The following is a 24,763-nucleotide window of genomic DNA, read 5'->3' as shown; positions in this document are numbered from 1 at the left end:
TGAAAGCTCTTATTTCCCCATGTTTAAAGAGAGCCTGGGTGCATTATTTCTAGGATCCCTCCTAGCCCAAGTCTGTTTCAGTGTGTGAAACTAAAGCTGATGACACAAGTGCTTCTTCAACCCAGGACTGCTGTAGTTACTTGACTCCCTTTTCGTTCTCTGCTTTGTGTGTGCAGCAGTCCTGCTGCTGTTTTTAACAGTGATCTTAACTAAGACACAAGCATGTGAAAGATTGCAAGCAGAAATTCTCATCTCCCCTGCTGCAGCATCCTGGCACTATGAGAGAACTTTCCCCGCTGCACAGATGTATTTGCTACCACTGTAAGAATTACTGAAAAGCTATTGCAGGAAGTTTACCTCTCAGTGAGATCCTGGGAAGGAATAAGCTAACTTGCTCCATTTGTAGTGGTAGCTTTTGCTGCGGTGCTTGGGGGTGTCTGATCCTTTTATTGGCAGCTCTTTGGGGAGTTGGGGCTTACTGGAGTATTGGCGAAATCTAGTTTTCTCTCCCCTAGGCTCAACTAGCTGTACCAACAGCAGATTATGTTATCAGTATTAGCTACTGCCTAATTTATTTTCTACCTGCAATTCATTGCAAAGGCTGAGAAGGATCCTAAAAAAGCCTGTCAGGTTATCTAGCTAAAACAGTTGTAAAATGAGGGGGTTTCAAACCCATTTTTTTGCAGAAGCATTTCATTCAGGTTATTCCTCTTCTATTTTTATACTTGCTGGCACTTAAATCGTTTCCCTCTTCCTTCTCCAAAAGCACCAAGCAGGAGGGCCCTGTGGTAGAAGTAAAAAAGCATTCTAATCTCCAGGGTTATGCACGTGTTTCTGTTTCCTTTGGAGGAGTTTAGCTGAGCGGATGTAACTCAGAGGGCCTCCTCGGTGCCCTGTGGGGTGGGGGTGTGTAGGGAGTGAGAGGCCGGCGCGGTAACGTCGGCGACCGCCCGCGCTGTCCGAGGCCCCGGGGCGCGGCCTGACGCGGCAGAGCCGCTCGGCACCGGCCGCCCCTCGCGCCCGCCGGAGTAAACCGCCCCGAGGCGAGGGGAAGGGGGGGCGCACCACGTCTTGCAGGGCTGCCTCGGGCCCGAGGCGCTTCCTGCGGCCGTCCTCGGGGCGCAGCGGCGGGACCGGGCCGCCGCGAGGGGGGGTCTGACCCGGCCTCCGTGCTGCCCTGTCAGCCGGGGGAGGGGCGGGCGCCAGCCGCGACCGCGCCGCCGCCCCTTCCCCCACCCGCCGCTCGCTGTGGCGGAGCCGCGCGGGGCACTCTGGGATTGCTTCCCGCTCCGGTCCTCCAGTTTCCCAGGCTGCCCTCGGCGCGCCTGAATGGGGCAGATGCAAGATGGCGGCGAATGCGAACTCGGCCGGAGGCGGCGGCGGCCTCTCGCTCTTCGAGTGCCCGAGCTGGTGAGCGGGCGAGTTTAGGCCGCCGCCCTCGTCCCTGGCTTCGCTGCGGGCCTTGAGCGAGCTGGCGGCAGCTGCGGCGGAGCGCTGCTGCCCGCCGGGCCGGGCCGGGCCGGGCCGGGCTGGGCCGGGCCGGGTCGGGGGAGTGGCACTGGGCCCGCTGGCGGCCGCTCATGTGAGGGAAATCTGGGGCCGGGCAGAGCTGCGGGGGCGAGGCCGCCTGTCTGGGCCTGGGCTCCCTCAGCCCGGAGCGGCAGTGGCTGTCTGCCCCCCCCACCCCCACCCCTTCCCCGGGGTGCTGGGCCCTGTCAGGGGGCTCCGAGAGGCGCGGCCCTGCGGATGCGCCCTTCGTCAGCAAGTACCAGCGGCTTATTTGGGTTTAATGCCGAAATATGGAGTTGGCTGAAGCTCAGAGCGCTTTCAGGAGATGCTCTGTGGGGTATTTTTTAAGGGCTTAAGCAAAATATATGATGTAGGACAAGTTAAATTTCCTATTCTTGCTATCTATCCAGTGCAAGAACTCTATCAGCTTAAAATTAGCCTGGGTTTATATTGTGTTGCATAGGAAGTGTGGGCAAAATGATGTGTTGGGGAAGCAGTGTTAGAAACACAAGTGTGGTTGGTTTTACATGCATAGAAAAGTGCAGGTTGGAAGGGGACCTCTGGAGATCATCTGGTCCAACCTTTTGTTGAGAGCAGCACTCTGCACTGGGTTATCTAGGACCCTAATTTGTTTGCTTTGAATTTCTGGGTAGGTGGCTAGATAGGTATTTGCTATACCATCTTCTTTTGGTGATGTGAGACCAATTATTCAGGTGACATGTACTTTAAATTACATGGAAAATGACATAATGCTAGAACTGAAAAGAATTTTCATATTTGTGTGAGCTGGTACCAGCTAATTAATCCTTGCATGTATATGTGGGTGATTGCAGTCTTTATTTGCATAGTCATCTGTTTTTTTACTATGGATCCTGTACTTTTCTTCAGTGCTGCATGACAGTGCTTAGTGAATGGATGCTTAGTGAATATGCTTTTTAATTTTCACTTATTTTTGTAAGTCCTTGCTTTAATCAGTAAATACCATTTACATCTCTTGTGGAAAAGAATTGCTCATGTATTTTACCATGTTATCTGTGCTAAGCATATGCAGTAACTAATGTCTATATGAGATAAGGTGGTGCTCTGTATAATGATGATGTGATCGAGGGAGTAAGCCTAGTAGCGATACAGTGCCTGTACATTCTGGTTGTTCAAGCTGAAATTTGACATATCTGCCTATTTTTTTTTGTTATATTTTTGTAGCACAGTGTTCACAGCTTGCATTATATTCAGTAGTAAGCACTAGAGATTTCTGCCTCTGGAAGCCTTAGATTGAATAGCTGAAAAAGTATAGCTTGTGAAATGTTTAGTTTCACTCAGTTGCATGCTATTGCAGAAGAATTCCTAAATAAATACCATCTGGAGAGGAGAATAACAGCCATAACCGTGAGGACCCCTTTAGCTATGTACTATTTGGCTTCTGCTGCAAATGCTATAGGGTCTTACAGACCACTTCCTTCGCTGTGCTAGCTGATTTGGTTTTGTAGCACAAATCCATTGTGCTGAATGATAGAAAAATGAGGTGGAAGGGGAGTCAGGGATGTGATTAAAGTCTGAGTTCTCACACCCATCAGTAAGGAAACCATGTTCGAGTGCCATGGCCCATCTTCATTGTGACATTTCCAAGCTTTTTTTTTTTGGGGGGGGGGAAGTGTAATGTTTTTACTTAATATTTCTTTTAAAACAGGTAAGCTGTTTGTAAACGTAAAAAACTAATATGCAACAGGGAGCCAAAGTGGATAGCTTCCAGCAATAGTGTTTGTATTCTACTAAAAGTATAAGCAACTGAAAATGGAACATGTTAGGCAGTTATGGCTGGTGGTGTTGCACTGTCTCATCCAGTAGGAGGGAAGAACCCTCCTAACAGGTTGAATTTATTTACTTCTGATCTTGATTTTTGTAGTCTGCCAGAAAGTAAAATACTGTATCTTTTGTAAAAACTTCATGTTAAGTCCGCTGACACCTACTGAATTACAAATTCTTCTTCACAATTTTAAATCCTTTATTCCTGTTGGAGCTAACCAAAGGAGACACAATTTTGATGCCAAATAAATTAAGGGCTTTCATAGCAGATTCACATGCAAAGCTGTTCTATGCATGAGCTGCAGTTACGATCCTCCAGAGTGAAAACTGTTTGCGGTAGCAGGCTTTGGATCAGTAGTTTTGTTATTGGAATATATCTTCCAATATCTTTTAAGGCCTTCATGCAATTGATGTTCACATATGATATATTAAATGTAATCTACTGTTTGTGTGTTTTACTCAAGGCTTCCTATTTCTGGTTTGCTAGCTATAGCAACTGGTAAATGAATAGCTGGCTTCAGCAAGGTTTTAAGAAATTGAATGGCAAACAATGAATCTGCTTTAGTATTCAAAGGTCATGGCAGAGGGTGAGTCTGTTCCCGGTGCAGAGAGAGAGAGAGAGAAGGCAGAATTTTCAAAGTCATTTTGACAGCTGCCGTAATTAGTTCTTCGGGTTTTGTTTATACCAAGGACTTTCTGAATTCTCCCATCTTTGGCATTGAGATGTCGATGATCAATGTTAGCAGTGTTATTTGGAAGGATGGGAGTCATGCTAGTAAATATCATTAGCAGGTGGTTTGAAATAAAATTCCTCTTTTTGATGTCAGCGGGTGGAGATGTGCTGCTGGCAAACAACAGTCAAATAGATAAAGCATCAGTGTAGATGCAGTCTGCATGGATCCTCAATGTCTTGTAGGTGCAATGAGAAACTACATGTTTTTCTGTGTAAGTAATGGTGCAGATCTTAGCAGAGATAGTTTTGGGTGACCAAAAGCCATTGAGCTGCAATGTCTTCATGGTCAGTAGCAGCTTCTTCTACAGTGAATCCTTTTCAAGCTTGTTAACCTCTATTAAAGTCAAAATTACAGTGTTTACTGATTTTTTTTCTACTTCTGTTGGAGCTGCACTTTGGGCTGCAAACACCACCACGAGTAACATATCTTTAAAATACTAATCAGAAGTAGCTATTTTTTCCTTTAAATTGTTGACTGTGCTTTGAGGTCTGCCTCCATTACTGTATCTGTTCTTTCCTAACATGGGTGTGTTTTAGTACCCAGTTTCCAGGAAAGCCTTCTGTACTGAAATTCAAGGTTTTCATTGACTTTAAGTTCTGTCTTTGATTTAGTTTTCATGCTAGTGTAGTCTACTTCTTTGTAGTCTATAAAATAATTATTCTCTCTTCTTTCATTTCCAGCAGTTAAAGTGGCTCAAGACAGTTGACAAATAATAAATTCTCTCTCATCTAAATTTATACTTGCTTTATGCATGTACTGTAATTCCTATATATGTGTCAGCAGGGTCACGGAACATGCACTTAACTGGAATAAAGATATTGATCGTGCTTTTTTGATTAAAATTTAGACATTCTATGAGATTAGTAGAAGTCTTTATATAACAGATATCTTTATCTTTGTTAAATCTTCAGCATACCTCCTGGGGTGGTTTTTAACGAGTAGCAGCAATTTACAGGAGATGCAAATGATCTTGGCAGGTGCTTTTGAGATGAATAATGTGTTTGAAGAAACACTGTCCCTCTTTCCTTTTGTCCTGTTTTAATCTGCCTTTATTCTTTGCAACCTCTCTTTACTGTCTGTCTTGACACCTAAATGGTTCGGTTGTCAAGCTTGTACTGGAATGTACATAAATGAACTTAAAACAGTATGTTTTAAAGGAAACAGTGGTTCATCTTCAGTTTCTCTGAGTGGAGATCAGGCCACTCCTGACAACGATTTACATTAATTTCTGGAGATGATGAGTTTTACAGTTCTGGAAATTGCACCTTGTCCTTGAAGTTGGGCAAGAAGGTGTATACAGTAGTCACATAGGCCAAGATTTTTGGAAGTTGTTAAATTTAGGCATCTGAGCCCATGTTTAGAAACCTAAATAATTGGCCTAATTTTAAAGTAACATAATAGAATTATACTTGTCCTCTCTATGTCATTAATAGCTAAAACTTGAAATTTCTCTTTAAACCACATAGGGCTTTAATTCAATGAGGCTGCTGAATTTGAACTGGATGTAACTGTTTTAACTCTACCAGCACATAGGCACTGAAAATGAAAGACACATCAACATCAGCAGTGCTGCAGAGATGCTTTCAACAAAATTTCAGTTCCGTTATTACTTCTTAGTTAGCATCCAATCCCAGAGCATTAAAGGCTTTGTCCTCTTTCTTTGAACTGTTTTATTTTTCCTTGTTGAATGTGCTTCTTTGAAGAGCTCAGCCAGGAGTGGGAGCGTCTTCATCTGCCTGTATCTGCTGTTTTCTTTATAGTTTTGCAGTAAAGTGTTTACTATCACCAGCAGAAATAATCTATACAGATTCCCCCCTAGAATGATTGCCATGTAATACACAAAACAGTGAACCGGCCTGTAGGATGCAAGGTGGAGAAATTGAAGAAATACTTTTTTTTTTTAAAAAAAAAAAAAAAAAAAAAAAGTCTCCAATGCAGGAGAAAAAGATTTCTTGTAGGTGTTTACAAGCTAATACTTCAAAACCCCAGCCTGGAGGTTGCTTTTTTTCAGCAATGTCCCTCTTAATTATTTTGTTGCTAATCATGCTAAGTAGTTGGTGCCATTTCTAAGGCCAACAAATTCATATGCTTTGCTACTGTAAGAAAACCTGCGATTTGCTCTATTCTGCTGCTAGACCGCATTTTGAGGAAATTAATTGCTGAAGATGGGGAAGTAGATCCAGTAGATCTGTCAAAGGATGACTTTGTCAGATAAACATGGTTTCTTTGAGAACGAGCTTTTTTGAACACATAGGAAACTTATCATTTTATGAGGACATGTTGGGCTCATATCAGAAATGTAAGTGTTAAAGGAGTTGGCCTCTGGGAGAGAATTGCAGCTAGACAGAGGAATTGCCTGAAGAAAGGTGTTCTTAAGGGTTAGTCTCTGGATTGATCATGTTAATGTGGGAGGTTTTTTGCTGATAACCTTGATAAAAACGGCCACAACGCTTGTTAGTAACATAAGTTAAGTGTGGTCAGCATAAAAGAAAAAAATGTTAGGGTATTTTCCAGTTCTTTTGGTATACTTTGAAGACTGAAGCAATGAAAACAAGATGAAATGTAGAAATGTAAGATGGAAAATGGGGGCGAATAATAGGAACTTACTCTAAAAGCTAGAAACTCGCTATTTGGAAATGAAAGGAAGAAAACTCAAGTACATAGTTAATCAAAGAATGACCATCAGCAACTAGTAAGATAAAATTGTTCAAAAATAAATAAAAAGACTGATATTCTGCCTGATGTGTAATAGGTTAATCTTTCTGAGGTGGGGAAATGTTATTGCTGTTGTAAAGACACTAAGGAAAATGTATAATCTGTGTTACCTGTATTTAAGAAGGCTCAATTCAAGCTGAGCCCAATGCAATGGGCAAACACATTGATGGGGGAAAGAGATCTGACTTTGAGGGAGGCTAGAACTTTAGTTGTCTAGTGTAACAGAAATACTGGCTTTTGCTAAATATTTTTAAGGAGGGATAGTATGAAGAAAGGATTTTTTTTTTTTTATGACAGACAAGAAAAACAGTTTAGGGTGGAAACCAAGGATAAGAATCAGAATACAGAATAAAACGGCTTTGGAACAGCTTCCCGGTGGGCATAATGGAGGCGAAAAACCTAAGAGGTGTTCACTTAAATGTGGTTAGAGCAATATGACTTGAAATAGCAGTGACTGGTGTTGTTGATTGTGGAGGCCCTGTCTTACTGTTGTTCCTACAGGGAAATTTAACTTTATGATTATTTCTGTGTTTTCAGGGTAAGAATAAGTAACCTTACCAGTTAATTACTGCGTTAGCCCTTGCTGTTTGGTGTTCACTTTCCTATTTAATTCGGTGAGACTTTAATTCAGTTTTTGATGTCGTAAAGTCCTCAGTTTTCTCCACTGGAATGTTCTTGATCCTACTTTCAAGAATTAAATTTTGGTTTACAGTTTTCTGATTTCACTGTGCTCTACAGAGACTTAATTCACAAATTAAAAAAAAAAAAAGTTTTGCACATTGAACCGGTAAGATCTAGTTTTATATTAATTTATACATTGTAATAAGAAAGTGTGCATAGTGCCAAGGTGAAGTTGAACAAATACTTTTAATACAAATGGAATACTTTTTTCAGCTGAAGCAGCTACCACACTTCTCATAAGAAATCATCTATAAAATATTTCTAATGCATATTGTAATTTCCTATATTCAGGAAGGGTATGTGATCATCTAGTTTGGATCACAAGTTTTTTTAGTTGTTTCTTACAACTGCAAGTTTGGAGAGTATGATTTTAATGTTTTAAAGGGTGGGAGAAGACACAAATGCCTCCCTTCAAACCTTGAGCTTTAATTTTGTCATTCCTGTTTGTGTTACCGAATTTATTATCAAATCACCTGAACAGATCCCAGTGTTAACTTGGTCTCAGACTGTGATATGTATGGTGTGCTTTAAGAAAGGAGTATTTCTGATTTCCATAACTGATTTGTAAGATCAGCAGCAAATTCTTGTTTGGCCTGCTTCTTGTTTTGAGAAGAATTTTTATTTATTTACATTTCTTTCTACAGAAGAGAGCCTAAGAACTGCTGTGCTAATTGAAGCCAACAGCCAGTTTGTTTCTGTATCCTATCTTGATAGAGGCCAATAATTTGTACAGAAGACTTGAAGGGAAGGCGTTTTTCCCTTGACTACACTCTAGGCTTTCAGTTGTCAGAAGTTAAAGGAGTTTTGTGAGCTGAAGGTTGTGTCTAGGTTGTCATGTTTAACGGTTAACACTAGAGCTAGCCTCCACAAATTTTTTAACTCCTGTGCTTTTGATAGAGTTTAATTCTACAACATCCTGCAACAGTGTGCTCCACAAATTATGCAAATATAGGAAAAAGTACACTCCTTGTTTTCAAATCCAAGACCTCTTCATTTTGAGGTTTCAGGATATAATTAATACAGTGATTTTGTTGCATTCATTAAGGGGACTAAGAGAGTGAATACTTGCCTACTATTTTCCCCCTAAAGCTCCTGAATAGAAAGATGGGTTTTTTTCCTTGTCCAAAACCATCCGTGCTGCTTTCTCTTAATTTGTGCCCTCCACTATAAGATGAGGAACTAGTCATACAGCATTGAAGATGTGAATACATATTGTTTGTACAGCAGCATAAAAATTTCTTCCTTATGGTGTCTTTGCTTTGTCAACTGGTGCTCTAGATCTTTCCTGAGTGACAGTAATGAACTCGGAGCTCCTTATGTTTGTGTGGTCCAGGTGGTCTTTCTCTTTTGCATTACATGGAGCTTGAGAGTACTGATTTTTACAGACTCTTCTCTCAAGCTGTATTTCAGTATCGTGATACTCTTCTGCAGCTCTGTCATCTTGATTTGACTGTCCTTCATAATTGTTGGTATCAATGATTTTTCTCATTTGTTCATTCACTCTCTTTTTCCAGGTTACTTATGGGTCTGTTAAACAGCATGGAACCCTTGCCAGACCCTGCTCTTTCCTAATTTTTAAGCATTTACATGATTTGGTGGATTAGTGTTTTGTTTTCTCCATTGCACTTTAGTTTCCTTAATACTACTTGATAATTTTGTCAAAAGCTTTTTTAAAATGCCAGTTTGCTGTACTGATACCCTTGCGTATATCTTCTTGGTTGTCTCCAGTAATTCTGTTAGACTGTAAGATATTACCTCTTCAAAAACCATGTTAATCCTTTCTCTTAGGTATTATTTTTAAGTATTACCTCAATAAAAGAGATAGAACAGCCATATAACAAATGGTGAGCTTAGGTTCCTCTGCAGTCTGCAAGAGGAACAACTGAGAATGTTGGATGTCTGTAGCGTGACTACTAATAACAGGCAGATTCATAGTCAACAAAAGGTGATAGTGCTTTAATTATATGTAGTTAATCTGTGAAATTATCTTTGTAAGATTTTGTGAATGCCATAAGTTTACATCGGTTCGTAGAGCCATTACATAAGCAGCTGTTTAAGGAGAGAGTAAATCTATGGCTCAAAAAGTCCTTGAATTTGTAACTGTTGGTAACTGGGAGAGTATGCTTGTATTAGGTACCCAGTATTAGTTACTGGAGGATGTTTTCATTTTGCAAAAGGTTTCTAATTTTGGGTTTGTCACTCTGATCTGCCCAGGACAATTCCCCAAGGATGTGAAGCATAAGTAAAGTCCCTTTAAAGCTCTTCATACAGAAAGAGCTCTTCTCTTACATATATAGTGCTGTCAGTTTACAAGAAAGGTGAAAAATGCCATTGAGTGCACCATCCTGAACACTGGATTAGGTGACTCTGCTTTGGTCTGACTATTATTCTGTTCTTATCTGTCTGCTAGTTGTACTTATTATAGTTCCTACTGATTTCCTAGGACACAACTTGAATTTACTGTCTGTATTTTCCACATCGCACTTGGAATATACTTTAAAATTAGTGTCACAGTTGACACCTTTATTCTTTTGACAGTGAGAGTAGTTTAATAGATTGCAAAACTGTTATGTGTAGGAAGTTGTTTAATACTTGATATACTTTAGATCACTTGGGTAAATACCATCTGGGTTTTGCAGTTTGTTACTTCTGTCTATCAGCTTGTCCTAAAGTCTCTCTAACTGAACCTTCTTCTTGAGTTCCTTGTACTCATTCTCACTGAAGGAAAACTCTAGTGTAGGATTGTTCTCTCAGCCCTTCCTTGGTCAGAGAATTCATTTAATGATGAATTTAATGGCCATTTTATTAAATTAAATTTAATTTAATGGCCATATTCTTTGCCAATGAGCCCCATTAAATTTCTGGAAGACTTCTCTTCCAAGTAAGCCCTTGGAGATCCAGTAGACAATCTAAGCATGTTTTCAAATGGAAACATATTTTTGTCTCTGTTAAACTTAGTGAACCAATGAACCATTTGCAGTTAGTCCTTTTGGTCTGATTTGAAGGTCACTTGCAGAATGCTGAGATGTAGATAATAGAAGTTGTAAAAGTAGTGGAACTGCGATATATGATTTGAAAGGTATGGAACAGCATCTTGTCTCCTTCAAAAGCAAGCACTCTGCATGGATCCACTTGAAGGGATCCAAGTTCTGAGGTAAGGTCCATTATCTCAGCAGTGCTACACCAGGTTGTCTATATATATTCTACAGAGAGGAGTCTGTTGATTTCAGGTAACTTCTCCATCTCTCAGAATCGCGTAGGAAAATTAGTTTAATGGATGTTTTAGTGTGCTGTCACTAGGAGGGAGAGGACTTCTTGTTATGCTGGAAATAAGGGGAAAATACTCTCTAACAGCAGATCTAACAGACTCTGCTAGCGGATTTTTGCAAGAGAATGCCTTACAGTATTTTACCTCCTTGATGCACATGATTAGAGATCTGATAGAGCAGAGCATATGAGGGCTGTTAACACTTCTGATATTTGGCAGCTCTGCAGTTGATCACAGGACTGAACACAACTGGAGAATTCTACTACCTTTTCTTTAAGAGTTTTATAAAATCCAAAATTTAGCAGCTTTAGCTGTAACACTGATTTAGTGTGTTCCAAAGGGATGTTTTATTATTATTACTTTTTTTATTTTATTTTATTTTTATTTATTTTGGGGGGGGGAGGGAATCCTACCAGGGGTGGTTTCCGTGAGTTTGTTTTGGCAGTATACTAAGCAATATTGCAACCTTACTGTGTTCAGTGTTTTGTAGGCATAGATTGGTGGGGGAAATTACTGTCTACAGAAGACTTTCAGTAAAGAAGAAGTCAGAGAATGGATAGATTTTTTTCAAGCACTTTGTTATCAGAGGGTGCTATCTTATGTTAGTGTTGGGGGGGGTTTGTGTTCAAAATTGAACTGAAGGTAAAAGCAGAATGAAAACAGCAGCACAACTGAAATGATGAGTAAAGGGGGAAAGGAAAGATCAGAGATTATATATGGTAAAAATTACCATCAGACAAGATTGTGTGTATTGGAGGAGGACACAGTTGGGCTATAACGCTCAGAAGGTTTTTCCCTGACTCAGCTGATGAAGGTGTTGCTCAGGGGTTTTTCAGGAGATGCTAATCATTAAGTATGCAGGAAACTATCACTGAAAAGAAAAGCAGAAGCCAGATTGAGTAACTAGACCTGCTTGTGAAGTTAATTTGTGAAGGGTTGGAGAGGTTAAGAAAAGAAAGGGGGTGAGTCCAAAAAAAAAAAGGAGGTTTTGTTTGATCAAAGTAAGGCATGTTCTGAAAACTGTCAAAAGAAGTGTTGCAGAGTTACTAGAACTTGGTAACTTGCATGGAATAGAGGAAAGCAAGTTTGCCAGTGCTCAAGAGCAGAAAGGAAAATACTGAAGAGCGAGTGCATGGGTGAGACTTGCCTTTAGTGAAAAACGAGAGCGCTGGGATCTGAAAGAAGCACAGGAAGAAATAGCAATATTTAGGTACAGCCTGGCTTAGTAGGCCTAGACAAATACTTGAGATGAAGCAGTCTGCTGCTTGTATGAGTGATGGGAACAATCAGGCCTTATAGAGTTTACTCAGCTGTGCTGTGCAACTTCATTGCAAACATTTTAGTTTTCCCCCATGCCACCACAATCCCATTCCTTGGAAGCAGTCACCATTTCAGTAATTGGCATGGAGCCTTGCTCTTTCTGCTTTTGTTGCTACTGTTCCTTGGTCAGAAAGAATAAGAATTGGTATTGGCTGTATTCATTTTATTTGACAGAATGGTATTATCCACAGTCTTAGAGAAGGGCTAAGAAAAACTGTGAACATCTAATTAGTAAATTCAAGAAGGGCCAGGGAGAGATCAGAGCAGGCTAGTATTAAGGAAGTTAGAGCAAGTACAATACTTGAGAAAGAAATGAAGTGTAGGGAGAGGAGAGCTGTATTCTTGTATGAAGTTTTCTGGGAGAGTAAGTATATAACAACCAACTGACTTAGGGAAAGGGAAGAAATGTCCAAGTTGAAGGCATATCCCAGAAGCATGAACATCTATATTTAACCCTTGTGAACAGCTTCAATTGTAAGTGATCTTTCCTTCCTCCCCAGCCCTGCTGAGAATGTCACTGCCCATAGCGGCTGTTCTCTGTGCAGTAAGCAAAGCCATAAATGAGGATATGAACCCTTCTGCAGTAATTCTTCAGAAGGACAACAGGAGAGCTGAGAAATGGGTCACTGCCATTGCCTAGAAAGCTAGTCCAGCCACAGAGACAAGCAGCAGTGTAATTCTCTGTGAAGGAGTACTAGAGAGACGGATTTTAGAGGTCAGAATAGAAAAACATCATTTGCTCCCAACAACTTGAGATCCGATGTAGTGATGGGCAGTGTGTTCATACCACAGTGATGTCCTAGTTTTGAACATTGTGAATGCCATATATGTTTGATAATTCTCATGAGTTCTACTGCATATTAGGGTTGTTTTTTCTGTAAATTGCCTAGTCTCGTTTGCCTCTGTTCTTTTTCCCCAAGTGGGAATAACACTATCCTCCTGACCAAGCTACTTCAGCAGAGTGTGTGTAGAGATGGAGCTACAGGGCTAGAGGAACTGAACTTCTGTGTGCTTGAGAATTTGGCCAAGGAGAATTTGGTAGCATAGTGGTCCCTTTGCTATCTAATGCTGCAGTGTTAGATCCCAGCCTATTCCATTTTCTACTTGCTGGGGGATTCCTGGCTTTGCTGCATGTCCTATTGGGAGCTGCTATGTTCATTTTGTAAATGAGCTATCTTTCCCTGGAGAAATACTTCATGTTGTGTCAGCTTAACTCTCATTTTTAAAATGAATGTTTTATGTGCATTCAGAATGAATTGGCAGGAAGAAGGTAGCAATTATGAGGGTTTCATATTTTCCCCAAAGCAAATCTGCTTACATTTGTATTGATTTGGTGTGTTATAGCTCCAGTGCTAAATTTTTTTTTGAATAATTTGATACTATATTTTCCTTTGTTTATTTTCCAGGGCAGGAAAGCCTCCACCTGGCTTACATCTGGATGTAGTCAAAGGAGACAAACTCATTGAGGTATGAAAGTGTATCTTATGTGTTCAGTGTATCATATACATAGGCAGCAGTGGTAAGAAGCTTTTTAGTCATTGCATTTACCATATTCATCCAGAAGCATTTCACTTCTCCCTGGTGTTAATTATTTCCGAATGAGTTGGTTTTACTCTGAAATTTCTGGATAAAGTAAAGCAGTTTTCCTTTGGCTGTGCTCTAAGTCTGTCTTGAAGAAATACAAAAATGTGGTGCTCAGCTTACAAACAGTGAAGGGACCTTTCACTTCCCAAATACTAAACGTGTCCTGCTGTGCATGCATGTACATGTGTGCATGCACACATGCACAGCTGGTATGTTGGTATGTTTGTAAGGGAAAACTGATACTTTGCAGAGTCTTATTTCTTCCAAATTTCAGTTTATAATCAAGGTTGGGGGGCTTCTTGCCTTTTTGTGTGTGTGTGTTTTGGTTGTTTGCTACAAGATGCTCATATAGGAGATGACCAGAAGACACCTTGTTTTAGGAACTTCAAGGGAAGAAACCCATTAAAAAAAAAAAAAAAAAAAGTGGGAAATAAATCCCTGATACAGAAGAGTAAGAGTAAAAACTCTGTTGTATTACTTGCTTTAGATCTGTTCAATTTTAATTTTATTTTACAATAAGGTCAACTAAGCATCCCGTAGTTTACAAGATTCTCACCTTGTCCTACTGCGCAAAATATAGCATGGTTTTCATCCTGTATTCTGGATCTGCAGTGAGTGTTGTGATTAATACAGGTACGATGAATTATTTTTATTATGACAGAGGAGTCATAGAATAGAAATATAGAATATTTCCTTATTCTATATTTCTTACTTTGTCTTGCATCACTGATAACTAGAAGTCTTACTATGTTATTGTTGTACTGATCAATGTTCAGATTTTTTGAAAGGATATTTTCAACCAAAAGTAATAAGTTAAAAAGAAAAAACCTCTGACATTGTTGCTAAAGACCCAAGCCAGTAACCATATTTTAGCCACAGAGAGATTGCTTCTACTTCTAACTTGCAATTAGACTAAAATAGAGAAATGCTTCTGGAGAGCAAAAGTTTACAAAATTGGAGGTGAACCAAGTTCTTTGAACAGAAACTTGGAGAATTAAAAACTCAATGGTAGATCAGGAGAGACTGAGGGAATTGAAAGCCTTTGTTTCCTATTTTGTATTGTGTGCTACCACAGGAGCATCAGATAATATTAAGAGCTCCTTCTGGTGCCTAGCAGGAGAGAGATTTGCTCTTTAAAATTTGGTTAACTCACCTTGAATCTTGAATCTCATAAGTAGGTATCTCACAAATAAACTATATTCTTCCTAGGTCAGAAAGCAGTCAAATGAAGCTTTTTAGCTTTTTTTTTTTTTTTTTTTTTTTTTTTTTTTTTTTTTATAGGGAAAAGGAGCAGAGCTCTTGCATTTACATGATTTTTGAGTGAGTGCTCTTAGTTCGTGTTTGAAGACATGGACAATTGGCAAAGTCAGTCTTAAGCAAGAGTACAAATTAGGTCAGCCTCAATTTGAAAGGACCTAGACACTGACACACATTTACCTTATCTTCATAGTACCTTATTACTTCACACAAGGCATGGCTGAACTGGCTTGTACCAGCTGCTTGGACTGTGTTTTGACTATCCTTCACTCGCTCTTCTTAAGCACTGTGGTTCAAACCTACTGCAATGTATCAGTCTTCAGAGGACTGTCTTCAGCTTCTCCTGGCAATCCGCTACATATTCAAAGTCACTGTCAGAGGTCAGAGCTGTAGTATGAGTGCTTCTTGACTCATCTTTCTCATTGCCATCCTAGCAGTAGCATCTTTTGTGAGGATTGTGCTAGTACTTCAATATTTTGAAATATTGATTTTCAATATTTTTTTCCCCTTGGCTATATAATGAGATATAGTGAGCAAAGCCAAATGGCTGTGACTTTGAGTTTTCTGATATGTAGCAGGTGGTCAAACTTAATGCAGCCTTCCTACTTGGGAGACCTTCTATGAGATCAGCTTTATTTTGTCATGTTTGTTTTGGAGTTTTTGAGAGTGGAGAGAGAACTTGATGGAAAAGAAAGTTTATATGAAGCTCTCTGCTAAATTAATCGACGTGCGCTAGGCAAATGGCTATTATGGAAGTCTTGATCAGCACTGAAAAAAAGGCAGCAGAATGCCAGTGTGGAAGCTGACAACATGCCGTTGCCTTTGACAATGGACAAACAAATTCAGTGTTGGTAAATTGACAGTCAGGAATATTGTCCTGGTGTTGTCAGATTCTTGAAAGGAATTTATTTAAGCAGTGCTGCCCAGAGTTTTTGGCCCAAGTTATAAGCCTGGGATCTCCAGCTGCCTTGGAAAAGCAAGTGGTACAAAAATCCTGATCCCCTCCTCACATCAACTCTCTTGGCAACTTAAAAGAGGTTGCCATTGCTTGTCTGCTGTTCAAGTACTCTGAGTCTAGGTAGAGGAGTTGATGAGAGGTCTATTCCCACAGCTTTGCCTGACTTTAGTAAAAATTTAGACCTTTGTCCCAAACATTCATCAGCTTGGGCTTTAGTGACTAACCTTTGCTTGATGCATGGGTGCCAGCTGATGATCTGCCCTATTCTTTGTTTACACTGTAGCAACCCATCGTACAATTGAAACAGTTACAGAATGACTACAGAGTTCTTATTTTATCTCCTGAATATCTAGTGTCAAAGCACTTGGGTATCAGTGTCAAGGCATCTGAGTGAGGTGCAGTTTGCCAGCTACACAGCATGTATTATCTGTGTGCTGAATGATTTGGCTGGTAGTGACCATGTACTCCCAGCCACAAGTGTAACACAGAAGTATGATTTGCCAGAATAGTCTGCTAGAATAAGAACCAGAAGAGATGACATCGTTGGGAAGCTATAGCAGACTGCTTTATATACCGTGCACGAGCATTATGCGGTTGTTCTGTGGCCTTGTGCGTTGTATATAGGGGCTGACAAGTTCTCCAGACTGTGATTGTTACATGGGACGGTGTGTTTTTTGCATATACGAGGATTGTGCAGTAAATTACCAAAGCATTTGAATGTGATCCATCGATTTCCCTCTTTGGTTAACGGCATGTGGTAGTTTCTCAGTTTTGCGTCTTTTATGTAGATAGCAATAACCAAGTAAGAACATTCTTAAATCTTTGTGGCTTACTGAGCACTTGATACTAACCGAGCCATCTGTGTCCCAGGTCTTGTACAGAGATCTGAGGTACACCTCGTGATTGCTGGGTCTGAGAAGTGCAACATTAAACAAGCCATGCAGCGTTTAAGCTCAGTGTTTAAAGGATAACACTGGGTTATAACTCAGAGGCACAAAACTTTTCAAAACATTCTGTTGAAATAAAGTAAATAAAATGATCTCCTATTGTGATTTGTTGCAGCACTTTCAATTTATGAACTCGTTTGTATCTTTGCAAGATCTCTTGAAATACTGTCAAGTCAGAATGGTGTTGTTTTACATTTAAAGGGTGCAAATGATAACTTGCAAGAAATTTCTTTTGGATTAAGCTGTAGATAAAAATGAGAAACTATTAGATCATGAAATAGCTACTTTGTGAATCTGAAATTATTTCACTGAAATGTGGAATAATGAAACAACTTCTAAAGATCCACTTGTTTTATCAGGTTTCTGTTTACACAGGAGTCTTTTTGATACCTTAGGGTAAAAGGAAGAGTTGGTGCAAGCTGCTTGTCCTTCCCACAAAATGGAATCATCGAATTCAGTGATACAAATATATTGAATAGAAGACTCAAGAGTGCTGAACTGAATGAGTAACACACTATGTAGGATTGGCAATAAATTCATTGCTATGAAGCAATTAAATGCTAATTAACTTTCTCAGAAGATATATTGTAGCAAGCAGTATGGTATTCACAGATAAACAGATGGATTAAGCTACTAGAATCTTAAGGAAAAAATATATATGATAAGAGAGACTACTGGAATGATAGGTGACCATTAAGACTTGCAGGGGAAAGGATAGCAAAAGTATGCTAGCCTTAAGCATTTACAGGGAGAAGAGATCTGTTTACAGGTGGAATATTTAAAAATAAATAAAGTGAAGAAATAAAAAAGAATAGTTGAGGAAACAAAGTATTTGTTTAAACTCTTAATCAATGGTTAATACTTTCTGGTTTGTTCTGAAAGGAGGCCCTTGTGAAAGCCAGTATTTGTTAGGAGCCAGGAAGTGATAATCAAGTAGCTAGGGGGCAGCAGAATCCCTGAAACTTTGTTTCAGCGTACAGATTTCTTCTTTTAGGTTTTCCCTTTAGACTTCAAGATACGCTGTTCCCTAAGAGGCACAGGTAGATTCAAAGGCAAGAACTGCATGTTTTATATGTCCTAATCACGGGAAAAGCATCATTCACTTTCATTTTGCGTTTGAACCTTATTTGTCACAGTTAAAGCATAAGTACTCCTGTGAAGCGTAAGTACTCCTGTGTATTTTTCTATCAGCCTGTATATCACTAAGGCTCCTGGTGAGGTGGATGTCCTCTGTCTAGCAGTGTGTTTTCACAAAACTTCTTGGAAATAAATCAATTGACCAATTTCAAGGTATTAAAAAGTTGTTTGGTTTAGTGGTAGGGGGCTGATGAATACACAAACAGCTTGCTCTGTAGCTTGTTATTTTAGGAAAGCAGGCCAAAATATAAACATATGTAAATCAGTAGATTTCACAGAGCATTTACTCTCATGAAATTATCTTTTCAAGTGAATACCTTGTGTTAGTTGTGAGTAAGACGTTAATTAGCAGAAGCAGAAATTAAGTGATTGTGGTATACACTAGCGTGGAGTTGACTGAGTTAGTCATCTTTTAATCGTGATCTAAAAGAGAGAATAAATATTTGAAATGCATCAAATATTTATTAGTGAGTTCCAGATTATAAGAACTTGCAGTATGAGAGCTGGAAAATGATAGAGATAAATGTTCAGCAAAACAATGCAGAGTTCAACTTAGAAAATGTGGGATAACACATCTGGGAAAAATTAATCTGAAAAAATTGAATGAGGGAAGTGAAATCTGTAAGCAGCAATTTTAGCAAATCTTAAAGTTGATAACGGGTGGGCAGATAGTTAGATAGGAATTTGCCAAGTGCTTTGTAGAGTATTAAGTCAGCATGAATTTTATGCCTGTAGACAAGGCAGAGGAACAGAAATGCCATGTCATGTTCCATGCTTTATCTCCCTATTTTCCGTATGACTGAATATTGTCACAGGATAAATACCTGTCTAGGTGTTGATTGTGTTGGTCTTTCTGACAGATCTGAAAAAATAAGAATCTCCCTGTAACTAGTTTGAAATATCAGCTATTTCTAGCTGAGCTTGTGGCTTATACAGATGACAAAGAGTGATTCATGCGATTGCTGCTGCTGCTGGCAAAAGGGAGGTCCTGCCTCATCCCACAGTCCTGGTACATGTAATTCGCTGCTTCCCTAGGGCCAATGTGATATGCTTCTGACTGAAGGCAAACTGATTCAATTCACTAAAACAGTAAAGTAACACAGCAAAAAAAAAAAGTGCTTTGCAAGCTGAAAACTTTGATCAGGTGCGTGACAGTGCAAAGGAGAGGAGGACTGTGTAGCTGGGAGTGGAAGCAGGAAAAGTCCTAGTGTTCTAGCAGGCAAAGTGTTAATTCAGCTCAGGTAAATGCAAATGCTTTCCTGAACTAAGATTTTCTTTTCAGGTGGAAAAATGCATCATAATTTGCTTTATCAGGCTGTTTAGCATTGTGCAGGCTTTAGGAAATGCTTGCATAGAGTGGAAGAAGTCATCTGTTAACAAATCTGTTATGCATTGCTAGCCTTTGACTTGTGCAGCTGGAAGTAAGAAAGCGCAGATCAAACTAAGGTCTTGGGGTGCCATGAGGAAGATTGCTGCATTGCTTAGGTACTTTAGTATTTAGGAGCAAGGAGTTCCATGTATCACCAGTGTCTTTTAATAGAAATTTGCTCTATTCACCCTAAGATTTTTGTCAGCATGTTCCTTTGCTTTTCAGGGTTGTTTTACAGGCCTGATTTTACTGTATGCAAACTACTGTTTAAAGAAGACACTGGAACTAGGATGAATAAAGAAGAAAAGTCTAAAATTAGTAGTTGCTTGAATAGGCTAATATGGATTCATATTGCAGTATGTGTAATAAAAATATAAATCCAAACTGGATAAAGGTCTGGAAAAATTTGTGTAGGTCTGTTTTTATAGAGAAATATTTAATTTTGATATTTTTGTATTGGATTAGAGATTCTTAGCCTAGATTCCTGGCCTTGACAAGGTCCAAGATGGTCTGTTTCAAGGGACATATTAAAAAAAAAAAAAAAAAGTCAGATGTCAGAGAGACTCTTTCCTAGTATACACTGATGCTTCAAAGAGTTATTGCCCTTTACAGGCTGTCTTGTACTGGCTTTTTAAGGTGGGCATAACCATCTGCCATATTCAGCTCTTCTGATTTTTACAGGGGCAACATCTGAAGTTTTATACTGAACAGTATCGACAGAACCAAAATATTGATCAGCTCTTGATGCTTTGATTGTTTTGCTTCTTTGACTTTGTTCTGTTTGTGTTCTCAAGTGTGTGTTTTCCACGAAGATCTGAAAGATTATAGAAGTCTAATATGCTTTTATGATATTCTTCTCAGAAACTCATAATTGATGAGAAGAAGTATTATCTTTTTGGGAGAAATCCTGATCTGTGTGATTTTACCATTGACCACCAGTCCTGCTCTCGGGTCCATGCTGCCTTGGTCTATCACAAACATCTCAAGAGGGTTTTCCTCATAGATCTAAACAGCAGTAAGTAGCATGACGTTTAATTTGGGTGGAATATGTAGTGGCTTCAGTCTAAACTGAATTGAATAAACTTCAGAAAAATGTGTTTGAAATTTGAACTTATGTTAACTTCATTCTGGAAGGGAGCTTTTTAGTAAATGGGAGTACTGTATTTCAGTCCTTAAAGATTTCTGAATCTGAAACAGATTTTTCCAATTTTTTTATTGGCATTGTGGGGACAAATGGTAATAATCAGAATTAGTACCCTAATGAAAGAATGGCAAGGGTTAGGAGCGAAGGAGTGCTTGCTTCACTCAGTTTACATCTGTTTCACTTGATGTTTAAAGCAACCTTTCTAGACTCTTAAAAGGCCAAGAGAGAAAAGGAGGGTGACTTACCCTTTCCTTTGCAGCTCTAATGAAGAAGTTCTCCCATTCTACAGAGTCACTTCCCGAGATCTAAAACTAGAAAGTTCTGGGTTTTTTTCCACTGAGGAGTTGATTCCAGAAATGGCATAGCGGGAGCTACAACAAGTCAGAAATGAAATGGTGTTTGTCATTTCTTTTCATGACTTGTGGGTCATCTTAGTTTGTGGAATGGTAGATAAGTGCACATAGATAGTGTATTCAGCAGTGCAAAGCTCAGTGATCTGTATCTCAGAGCACCCATGTGCGCATCCTGAACTTACCAACACTTGAGCTCAAATACTGTGAGCCTAAGCTGACGGCTAACAGACTGTTTTCTATTTTGATATTCTTAGCACATGGCACATTCTTGGGTCATATCCGTTTGGAACCTCACAAACCTCAGCAAATACCCATTGACTCCACGGTCTCATTTGGTGCTTCTACACGGGCATATACACTGCGAGAGAAGCCTCAGACGCTGCCGTCAGCAGTCAAAGGAGATGAGAAAATGGGTGGTGATGATGAAGAGCTCAAGGGCTTGCTGGGCCTGCCAGAGGAGGAAACGGAACTTGATGTAAGCACGTGACGCGTTATACCTAGATGGCATATCCATCAAAATAGATAGCATTTCCTACTTGTTTGCTTGGGTCCAGATTCTTAATTTCTTTGAATTGAAAACAGCCCAAAGTGTCTGCTACTGGCAGATATTCACAGACCATCTCATTCTGCCATGATAGGCCTGTCTTCATGCGGCTTCCCAGTACTAATGCCCTAATGACCTGAATGATATAACCCATGTTCCGATGGCCTGTTCACAAAGGCTTGTAGGCAGTCTTCAATCCAATAACTTCACCCCAGGTGAGTGGTGATTTCCCAGGCTCTTCTCCGTTATCAAATAGCAGTGAACGTAGACTTGTTTCCTACAGTTAGCTAGGGAAGAGTGGGAAGGCAGTGTGCATGGCATTGAAGCACCCTTTTTTTCTTAGGGGTCTAACATTGAAGCTAAACGGTATGCTGTAATTTTTTGACATGCACAATCATAATCTTAAAACAAACTTCATACACTAGTTACTTAGACAATTTTGTCTCTTGAATTTCTCCTTAGAACCTGACAGAGTTTAATACAGCCCACAACAAAAGAATTTCCACACTAACCATAGAGGAAGGAAACTTGGATATTCAGAGACCAAAGAGAAAACGGAAGAACTCCAGAGTGACATTCAGTGATGATGATGAAATCATTAATCCGGGTGAGTGTGTATAGCTTGCTTTACTCTAGTTGATGCCATTAGAACCCCTTTACCAGTATTCAGATAGGAATCCTTCATGGCTGTGTATCAAGAACAAAAATTTGGCAATGCCTGTTTGAGGTCTGCTGTGTCAGAGAAGCTGTCACATCTCTCAAGTCTCTGACCACTGATTCTTCTGTTCTACCTATAAAAATTCTGCGTCATTTGTTCAGGACAGGGGCATCACACTCAGCTTCATTGCTCAGTTATCAGACTGAAAGATCTCATGGGTCCAAAAGGAACTTTTAAATTATCGCCTCATTTGGAATCTAAACAAGAGCTGAACTTACTATTTGTTTTTAATCTGTCCTGTAATGCTTTCCCTACCTGTTGCCTCCTGGTCTCAGTGTTTGTATCTCCAGCTCAGGTTCTTTTTTTGCTGCTTGTCTGCATATCTGAAACAAGTAATTCTGATTCCAAATGACACTTCTGAAGATGAATCCAGTTCCTCATAAATCATTTTTCTTCATTAGTTGTTTTATATTGATGATGCTCATATTAATAGGAACATTGTCAATTTGAGACATCATTAGTAAGCGCAGCTTATTAATAAATATACATCTTTGCATACCCTCTGGAGATTAAGTTTCTTTTAGCAGCGTATATCACCCAGAATAACTATTTTGAACCATACATTTATGCCATTTAGCTGTGAGAGCATCTTCATGTAAACAGCAGTTATCTGCATTGCAAAAAAGATGCTCAGATTTTCAGAGATTGTACATCGAATTTCGGTGAGTCTTTCAAGGACTCATAAGGCCTTGCAGGGCTAACTGTTGTGACTTGTATGTGCAGTGCCTTGTCAGCCTCAGTTTTTGGCCCAAAACTCCTCTCTGGGCAATGCAAACTAGAAGTACAGCTGTTCCCTTTGCCTGAACCAGTCCCTTGTGTCCCCAGAGGTGCTCCCAAGCCTTCCTCCCCAGAATAACTGATGAACCCACCTTGAGAAAACCACTAGGTGTCCCCATCAATACGCTTAATTACTTTCTTTGAGACCTGCTTATGCTTACTGAGGGTTACAACACCAGCTTTGAGAAGAGAATGACCAGTTCTTCCTACAGGTTGCTTTACCTGACACACATTCTGTTTTTTCTTCTGTATTCTAACTGAAAGCTTCACTGTGCTTTCCTTTACAGAGGATGTGGACCCATCTGTTGGGCGTTTCAGGAACATGGTACAGACAGCGGTAGTCCCTGTTAAGGTATAGAGTAACTTTCAAATCTCTAGTCAAGAAATTACATTGATAAATCTCACTGTGTGGATTATAACCTTAAACTTAGAACTCTATGATGGAAAATGTTTTATTGTTAAACAAACATTGTGTTCACTTCTTGCAATTAACTTTTTAGCAGATCTGACAATTTCCCTTCAGGTCCCGCTCACTTCTGTAATATTGCATGGGAATTTAATATTGCAGGAGTGGGAAGATTTGAAGAACTTTAGAGTAGCTAAGGAACAGTGTAATAATAAACCTTAAACTGCCTGCCGGCAGGAGATTCAGATGATGAGGAGTGAGACAAAATCACCCAAGTGATCTGGAAGTATGGGGAAGGAGGGATTCTGTTATTCTCTGAAGACATATTTGGTCTTGCATTCAGGACAGGCTTGAGTCTGGCAAGCAAGTTCAGGAGGCAAAGGGGAACTCAAAGCTAATCTAAGTTAAACCTGAGCTAATACCTCATCTTGTGTCACTTCTTCCTGTATTGTGCATTCTTAACAGTTATTAAGTGGCTTTTGAGGAACCCCCAAAGAAACCTCCTGGGACAAAGATATGGGAAATAGTTAATCCATGCATATTTGTGGCTACTTTGTATGTGGCCAGTCTAGGAGCCTTTTCAGGGAAAAATGGCACTGTCATTGGGATCCAGTTTAAGTGGCTTGCTCTTTTGTTTCATGTATCCTGAATAATTCTTTAAATACTTACATCTACAGAAAAAACGGTTGGAGAATCCAGGCTCACTGACCACAGATGATTCTGCATCACGGCGCATGCAAAACTTTCCCTACAGTGGAGGATTGTATGGTGGTTTACCTCCAACTCACAATGAGGCAGGTTCCCAATCGCATGGCGTCCATGGGACAGCACTCATTGGTGGTCTGCCAATGCCCTACCCAAATCTTGCCCCAGATGTGGACTTGACCCCTGTTGTACCTTCGACAGTTAACATGAACCCTGCTCCAAACCCTGCTGTCTTTAATCCTGAAGCTGTGAATGAACCCAAGAAGAAGAAATACGCAAAGGAGGCATGGCCAGGCAAGAAGCCAACCCCTTCCTTACTGATCTGAGTAGGGTTTTGTTGAGAGAGGGTGGGAGTTACGAACTTCAGAAACTGTTTATGTGCAGTATCGTCTTTTTAAAAAATTTCAGTGTCCTAACCACGTGTAATATCAAGATTGGAGAAGTGAAATATCCTTTAAAGATCTGTCTTCAAATGTTTTTATATGTATGTTTAAGAAAATACAGCTCCCATCTCCTTTTGAACCAAAATATCTGGCAGCCTTTTCTTAGCTGTTAGTGTCCCCAGAGGTCTTTACTATGAACTTTGATCCATAAGTTGAAGGGGCAGAGTCATAGTTACCATTAATGGCATGACCTTGCAAGTATATGTACCTAGGTATAGTGCTTACTATGAGTAATGTCGTTTCTATTGGGCTTGCTCATAGCAGTTCAGCTGTATCAGAAGTAAATGTTTGCTGGTCAAGCCTTTCAGAAATCACATTGATATGAATTCTAAAACTTGGAAAATATAGGTCAGTTTTAATTTTATTTTACCTTTAAAAAATCCACCATTGT

General features: G+C 39.8%; 1 protein-coding gene and 1 non-coding gene across 2 annotated transcripts; both read left to right on the top strand.

Annotated features, from left to right (window-relative positions):
• Positions 1-1,331: 1,331 nt before the first annotated feature.
• Positions 1,332-24,351, top strand: PPP1R8 (protein phosphatase 1 regulatory subunit 8). The gene is made up of 7 exons (XM_062593883.1): positions 1,332-1,410; positions 13,437-13,497; positions 20,144-20,297; positions 21,034-21,254; positions 21,786-21,930; positions 23,106-23,170; positions 23,902-24,351. Exons 1-7 carry the CDS (start codon positions 1,346-1,348, stop codon positions 24,253-24,255), a joined length of 1,065 nt encoding a protein of 354 aa, XP_062449867.1. The 5' UTR covers positions 1,332-1,345; the 3' UTR covers positions 24,256-24,351.
• Positions 16,664-16,828, top strand: LOC134150455 (small Cajal body-specific RNA 1). Its single transcript, XR_009960654.1, has one exon. It is a non-coding gene; the product is annotated as a small Cajal body-specific RNA 1 (non-coding RNA).
• Positions 24,352-24,763: the final 412 nt, after the last annotated feature.

The sequence above is a fragment of the Rhea pennata genome, chromosome 23, assembly GCF_028389875.1.
Source record: "Rhea pennata isolate bPtePen1 chromosome 23, bPtePen1.pri, whole genome shotgun sequence".
Classification (NCBI taxonomy): domain Eukaryota; kingdom Metazoa; phylum Chordata; class Aves; order Rheiformes; family Rheidae; genus Rhea; species Rhea pennata.
Note: the sequence above shows the minus strand (reverse complement) of the source record. Positions and strands in the feature narration are given on the sequence as shown.